This window comes from Vicia villosa, linkage group LG3 (assembly GCF_029867415.1).
Source record: "Vicia villosa cultivar HV-30 ecotype Madison, WI linkage group LG3, Vvil1.0, whole genome shotgun sequence".
NCBI lineage: Eukaryota > Viridiplantae > Streptophyta > Magnoliopsida > Fabales > Fabaceae > Vicia > Vicia villosa.
The window spans coordinates 9504428-9512350 of NC_081182.1; the positions used below are offsets into that span (position 1 = coordinate 9504428).

The 7923-nt window shown below is 35.5% G+C and overlaps 1 protein-coding gene across 3 annotated transcripts; it reads left to right on the top strand.

Moving 5' to 3' along the window:
- Nucleotides 1-279: 279 nt before the first annotated feature.
- LOC131660251 (protein DECREASED SIZE EXCLUSION LIMIT 1-like) lies at nt 280-7923 on the top strand. Of its 3 annotated transcripts, none has more exons than XM_058929455.1 (14): nt 280-395; nt 658-897; nt 973-1035; nt 1347-1418; nt 1505-1561; nt 1731-1888; nt 2611-2651; nt 2745-2832; nt 3217-3283; nt 6561-6643; nt 6719-6810; nt 6967-7073; nt 7545-7608; nt 7718-7923. In XM_058929455.1, the coding sequence occupies exons 2-14, from the start codon at nt 794-796 to the stop codon at nt 7814-7816; spliced, it is 1095 nt and encodes a 364-aa protein (XP_058785438.1). In that variant the 5' UTR covers nt 280-395; nt 658-793; the 3' UTR covers nt 7817-7923. The 3 variants fall into 3 exon arrangements, with proteins under 3 accessions (XP_058785438.1, XP_058785440.1, XP_058785439.1); XM_058929457.1 differs by having other exon boundaries at nt 301-400; XM_058929456.1 differs by lacking the exon at nt 280-395 and having other exon boundaries at nt 422-897.

Here is a 7923-nt window from a genome sequence, read left to right on the forward strand (position 1 = left end):
AATTTTAGAACAGAATAAGACAAATTATTCATTCCGCCCAAATTGGAGGGGAAGGAATATGGTGGTAAGTGATGGAATGGAATGAAATCCATACCACTCCTTTCCGCTCCGCTCCATTCGTTTTTAAATTATCCAAACAACGAAATATCATTTTATTCCATTCCATTCCGCTCCGCTCCATCCGATTCCATCAATCCAAACAAAGCCTGAATCCCCTTAGTTGAACCAAACATATATTTAATTAAATTTCATTCTGTTCAGTTCATTGAACCAACATATATTTAATTATATTTTCTTCTCTTCCCCTTCCATCTCATGAACCAATTAATTAAATTTTATTCTCTTCCCTTCCCCTGAAGCAAGATTCTAGACGTCCCAAATTTTTGCAGAAAGAGGTAAGGTATCTAACACCTCTACGCCTTCCTGCTCATTGTCAAGTTTCTTTGTTATTGTTGTTGGTTTTCCTGAATGCTAGTTTGCAGGGTTTGGTTTTGGTCACATAATTCTTCTATATCAAAATGCATTTACCATAGGTCTTTTGGTTGCCATTTTCAAACGACAAATAAGTTAATGAAAATCTGTAAACAAAAGTGGGGAATAAGTTTCTGATAGGTTAATAAGTGTTATCTTGACCTAACTTCCATGCTGATTTTAAAGTTATCTCTCGGCGACCGTCAATAGCTGTCAAACACGAGCCACCACAACAGAACCACCGCCGACCACCACCGTCCGATCACCGAAATCCCAATTTCTCATGGACCAACTTGACAAGTCACTGTAGAGGAACGAAAGAATGAGTAAACGACCACCACCTGATCCCGTGGCAGTTCTTCGAGGCCATCGCGCTTCAGTCACCGACATTTCTTTTCATCCCTATAAGCCAATACTATTCTCCGGGTATTTCCACTAACATTTTCATCTATTTTTTCTCCATTTCATACTGATTTGCTTAATGCTCTTTCTATTCTACAGTTCCGCTGATGGTGAACTGCGAATTTGGGATACATTTCGACGCCAAACACTTTCATCAGCATGGTATTTACTTCTACAGCTTTATACATGGCTTGTTTAGATAATCAATCTTATTTTAGGGTTAATAACATAAACGTCTGTCATATAAGTGCTTATTTATAAGCTATTTTCTTTCAACAAAAGGAAAAAGAAAGTCAAATTGTTTTCTTAGGGAGCTTCTGGAAATAAGCTGAAAATAGTCTATGGACATGTTGTTTCTATAAACTCTCACAAATATAGTGTCACAGGTGCTTTTATCGGTAGATGAACTCAAATTAGTCGATTCAAACTTAGTTATATATTGGATTTTCAAGGATATTATTTTTGCATTTAAGGTTACATAGTGCCGCACATGGGATTGTTGCTGTTGCCAGTAGTTCTTCACTTGGAACCAATAAATTTGTCAGGTGCGTCCCTTGAACCTAACCTCCTGTCTTTCTGCATGATATCATTGCTATATTGGAATTTAATTTTATCATGTATGCATGTATAGCCAGGGTAGGGATGGAACTGTGAAAGTTTGGGATTTTGATGATGCTGATTTGTCAAGGTAGTGTTGCAACTTGCAATGGCCAAAAGTATTTGATTCTTCAAACATTACAAATATCCTATTCTCTTTTCGTATTAAAATGACGGTGTGTTTTATGATAAAAGCTATTGAGATATTATTAATTACCATTTTACTTTCTTTTTTTTATCTTCTTCCCCCCCTTTTCCAGGATTCCATCAGTTACAATCAAGACAAACAGTTACCACTTTTGTAAATTTTCCCTGGTTAAGAATCATTCTACTTGGTTAAAAGAAGGGGAAGCATCAAAAGATTGTCTTGAAACAGAAGAGGCTCATACTAATCAAAGTTGTTCTGAAAGCTCTCAAGGTTGGTGAGTTATAGTCTCTATAATAGGTGTTTTAATAGTTTTTGAACCTTATCATGGTGGTTTTGTAATCCTGGATCTTTCTACTTGAATTCGGAATTCCTGGTACCTTTTATAATAGAGGAATAACATGACATTATTGAATTGTGAGGATTTCAATACTAACGTTAAAAAACGAACTTGGTAGTGTACTAGTGTTGCATTGCATTGGCCAGAATTATGTGGAATGATGGAACTTTATTGTATAACTAGTATGGTTTTTATCTTTCACAACTCCACCTACTTTCGGAGCATAAGTATGTCTATTTCTAGAAAGTTTATTGCTAACAGCGCACATTAGTAAATTTAGGCAATAGCCATATATGAGTTTGTAAGGAAGTATTTGAATGAATTTAATGCTGCTGCTGTTGTCATTTCTATTTTATATATAAAAGATAATGGATTGGTGTAATCTCAGATTTATTAGACTTGCTTCACTTTTGCAAGTACTAATCGATATTTGTTAGTATGTTTTATTTAACTTCTTTTTAAACAAGCTCTCTCCGAGTCTTCTCACTTATTTTTGTAAAGCTGCTATGGCACTTTGGAGATGCTACCATCATGGACCAAGTTCTTTATTTTGTTTTCTATGTTATTTCCTTTTATATTCTTCAAATGTTTTTACATACTCAATGTTTTACACGAGATTTTGACAAAACCACCTTTGTTAAAAATTTATGTACAGGGCTACCGTATGTGGCTTTGTCGGGGGAGAACTCTTCTGAGGTAGGTATATATACCTTTCTATTGATGCATTATCTTCATCTTTTGTAAAATGCGGAGCTCAATGTTAATCAGTTCTATCATTGCTAAAGCCAGGTTGAAATTTGGGATCTCAAGTCAGCTGAGAGATTTGCACGACTACCTTCAAATATTGGCAGTAACTCTTCAAGTGTTAGCAGTAAAGGTAGAGACTTGTTTCTAGTCTATATGATTTGCTATTCAACTTTCTGCCATCAGTTTTTGAAATTCTCATTCCTCAGGTTCCACAGTGCTGTTAGACAGCCATGCATGCATGTATATCTGTGTACCTATGTATGTATATGTATGTGTGCACTTTTGTGTGTTTGTGAGAGAGAGATTCACACTTTGCATTGTTGCTTGAGAAACTAATAGAACAACATCAAACCTTTTATCGATGTTTGCATTCTTTTCATATTAGTGCACTTTTTACATCTTTTTTCTGCTTCTAAATATCATGTTGCTTATAGTTAAAAGTTAAACCTTGGCTAGATTTTATATTCTCTGGTTGTATTTTCTCTGTAAAACTAATGCAATAATTTCTTGCCAGGGATGTGCATGGCACTTCAATTGTTTGTACCACCTGAATCACAAGGATTTTTAAATGTCATAACTGGGTATAGTCTCTTTCTCTCTTTCACACACACACACACACAAGTATACATTGAAGAGGTGCTGCATTATGAGTGAGAGGAAAAAGACTTGGTCATTTGATTAAGTATTGAATTGTTAGGTTATTGGCTGAACACATGTGAACTTCTAATATAGACCATCCACATGAAGTTGAATGGTAAAGATCTGTTTCTCACATCTCATAAGGGAATATCAATATTGGAACTTACTTATGGGTTGCATGACCATTTAAAAAGCCCCGAACTCAGCATTCCAAATTTACCTTCTGCACTTTTCTGTGTAACTCTCAATTCTGCACAATTGTGTGATTGTGTGTTCTATTTCTGATTTGGGAACCTTTTCCCTGAGAATATCCAATAATAAATAGTTGTTATTAAGTTATTTATCCTACTGTTACCGGTTTCTATCAACTGGTATGATACTAGTTTCTACCAACTGTTATGAGAGCACGTTTCTTGGATATGTGGTACACCGTGCCTGAAATGAAGTTTCTAGTGTTTGATAGAGAAGAAACTGGTACTATGCATTGAGGAATATTTCAAAAAAAAGAGAAACATGAGAAACTGAGAGGCTTTGAAGTCACTCAAAGGTCATGCTCACCAATGGGGTTACACTGGTGGAATCAACGCTGTCAACAGGTTAGCTGGCATACCTTTTGTCTTGCATTTATTTGGCGTTTCAAGTTGGAATATCAGAACTTATTGCACATATCTTCTGAAGAAGAAGAGGACCCTGAAATTGAATCGGAGTCGTTAACAGTGGAAGGTTCCCTGGATGTTCAACAGCAAGATTAACCATTAACCAAGCAACTCAAATCCAATAATGATAACAGGAAAAAAAAAGGTGGGGAAAAAATAGAAAAAGGGGCAGAAAATCCCCTCGTGAATGCCGTGATTATGAGTACGGTGAAAGAGAGCGAAGCAGTTTATGGGTTTTGGTAAACTGATAGGCCACAAGTGTACGGTTCTATCGAAGTAGTAAAAATGATCGTTCCACAGGACCGTTCGGATTCCCAAGTTCTCTGACTATGATGTTTAGCTAAAGCGATGATTACTTTTAGTTTTGGAATGATTTGTGATTGATTTTAAATAATGTATGAAAAAGAGATTTATGACTATGAAATATGAATTCTATCCTAGAGTTGCTCACCCAAGTTCTTAGTTTCAGTTAGTTATGAGAAATTTGCTTTGTAGAAGCGAACAGATAAAATTTTTCGTCAGCGTATTATCTCGTTTTAAATTAACAAACTACCTACTTTTGCAGTTTGTTTGTATAGGATCTTCTAAGTTCGACTATTTAAAAATGGGACTTTTCCCAGTTAAACTAGAAACACTTTCGTAGTTTCGGTTTAATTGTTTAGTCTTTCTAGTTCGGATATCAATTACACTCTTTCAGTATATAATTGATATCTATGAATATCTCTATTTTCGTAGAGAATACGTGTTTAAAATAGAAAATCAAAACAAGCAATATAATTTTTCGTTAATAACATTTTGACAAGGAACCTACATGAGGTTGTCATTTGGAAAGTTCTTGGGGATGAGAATAGGCCAAACCGACCTATAGGGGCCTATAGTCTGGCACACTTAAGTCTAGCTTGGCCTGATCTATTTAATAAAAAGGGCAAGCTTAGACTTTTTAAAATTCCTATTTAATTAAATAAGTTAGACTTAGGCTATTTAAAAAACCTATGAAGCTTGATAGACCGACCTATAGATATGCATATCTATTAGAAAATAGGTCAAATAATATATAAAAGGTCGTGCAGTCTATCTAAAAATAGGTAAAAACAGGCTATTTTAAAACCTTAATGTGAAATAGACTTAAAGGCCAGATCAGACTTTTAAAAAGGACAGGTCAGGTAAAAAAACTCTATAATAGGCCATACGCCATAGGTCAGGTTCTGACCTTAAAAAACTTTATTGTAGGCCAGGTACACACCTTCTAAAACCTGTCTTGGCTTGACCTATTTCCACCCCTAACAATCCTAATGGTCCTAAATTCTAAGTGAGTGCTCAGACATAGTTAAGTTTAAAGTATGCATAGTAGTGATATTGTAGGTTTTTCCGCCGTAGTCCGCTATAACGGCGCCGCAAAATGACCGGTATGACGAGATTTTGGCTCTCCGCCATGGTGGACCACCCTTCGCCATCAACAGCACTGTTAAAAACATAAACATGATAGATAGACAATAACAAAGTGATAAAGCAAATAAACTATTAAAACTTGAATTGCAGTGTACAAAGAACTAAGTGCTCCGGAGAGACTTCTATAAACTTTAAGTGCAGCATAAAAATAATTTAATGCAGAGAATTTTAAGTATTCTAGGAAAAATGTAAGGTGTTGTAATGAGTTTACAAGGCAATTGCAGTGTACAAAGAACTAAGTGCTCCGGAGAGACTTCTATAAACTTAAAGTGCAGCATAAAAATAAACTAATGCAGAGAATTTTAAGTAATCTAGGAAAAATGTAAGGTGTTATAATGAGTTTACAAGGTAATTTATAGGCCAAGGGCCATAAAGATCAGGCATAATTTCCCTCTTTTCTTATTCCTGGCCAAAGATGCCATGGGTTGTGCTTGTTCCTTCATTCCTCCTCCTCCTATTCACGGTGAAGGGTGTTGCAACCAAGCATGTTTCTAGCAACCATGAGTGTTATAAGCTTATAGCCAACTGGAAAGGTTTCTAACAAGGGTGTTGCAGCTTCGGGAAGTACGAGTCATCCCAGTTTCTTATGATTTCAGCCAGCCATAAAGGTGTGACCGATGATATCACTGATTTGGGATCAAAAGCACTCCCAATATTGGTGGTCCAGCATTGCCTTCTTTTTCTTCTCTATGCTGTGTTTGGCGTGTTGACTTCTTTTGCTGATGGCTTCCTCTTAAAAATGGGTTGTTACAATTTCCTCTATCTAACTAGTTGTACTGATTTGAATGTTTTTTTATTCCGGGGAAGTTAGTTGCCTAAATTATTTTGCAAGGGCTAGTGTTCTTTGTCTTATGCACACAGAGGTGTACCTCTTGTAACAAGAGCTTCACCTTCAACTCAACTCGAGGGAAAGTGTAATATTAAGAATATCTTTAGCCTTTACATTATTTTAAAATATCTTTATTAATTAAATTAGTGTTGTCATATCGGTATTGGGTTCGAGCTTGTATCAGTAATCCTAGATACTAGTACTTGACCATATTAATAATATAAATATTTGTATTAGGTTGAGCTATATACTATCTTCTGATGTCATATATTCCAAATGTTGTAGATATGAAGATGGTTCCATGCTTTGGTGGGATGTACGGAATCCAGGAGTTCCAATAAGCTCTGTGAAATTCCATTCTGAGCCAGGTATGGACACCAGCATCCTTAGATAACTCAAAAGTTTCAAAATAAGTATTTAGTCAATAACTGATTATTTTGTAGTTCTGAGCATCTGCATTGACGGGTCTTGCAAAGGGGGTATCTCAGGAGCTGCAGATGAGAGAATTGTGATGTATAGCTTGGATCATTCTTCGGTAACTTCATTTTTTATATTCTCTTCTTCCAATTGAACATCTGATCCTGTAAATGTTATTTTTATTCATTGATCATTTTCAATCTTAATGTTGGTAAGTGATACCTGATCCTGCTTATTTATACTTTTTCATATTCGTGTGACATTTTGATCGCAGGGTACATGTGTGGTCAATAAAGAAATCAAATTGGAGCGACCTGGAATCTCAGGCACCTCAATTCGGCCTGACAACAAAATTGCTGCCACAGCTGGCTGGGACCACAGGTTTTTAATTGCATTAACAGTTTAAGTACCTCCTAAAAATAACGTTGTTGTACAAAAAATTGACATTTCTTGATCCATAATAAGTTGTTAATATTCTTGGCATGAACTTCAAAAAAAAAAAAACTATTGGCATGAACCATCCAATTTATGACAAACATGTAACATTTGAGCTACTATCTGTTGAAGAACTTCCTTATTAAAGTGAGCTAGATCTGAATCCTAAACAGGAGTTGAAATTTATTATAATAATTTCATTAGATGCATCAAAGAGACTTCCCATTCTATGCCAGTCACTCTCCAACCAAGGCTAGATACCCACTTCTTTTGCTTTCAGGCCGAATTGAGGTGCCTGAGATGTTTAAGGATCAGGGTTTAAGATTATGTTGTATATGTATTAATCTTACAAAAAATACTTTATGAAAGTTGATACAAATCCTGCTGTTTAACTTCTGTTTGTTATCATATTGGCAGAGTAAGGATATATAATTATCGCAAAGGAAATGCTTTAGCTGTACTCAAGTATCATCATGCCACGGTAAGTCACTGTGTAGATAAAGACATTATCATTATTGGCATGAAAACAACATTCTTATTTGATAATTAATAACTTAATTTATATGGTTTCTTGTCTGCCATGTTTGTAGTGCAATGCTGTAACTTTTTCCTCGGATTGTAAGCTTATGGCCTCTGCATCGGCCGACACAACGGTGGCGCTATGGGAATTGTATCCTCCTCGAACATGAAATCGATTTGATGTATTTAAGTTTTGTTTGTGACAGCTTATTTACAACTTATTCGAAGTTTTGAATTATTTAGATAAATTGTTTTAAGCTTAATAATTTGTCCTAAA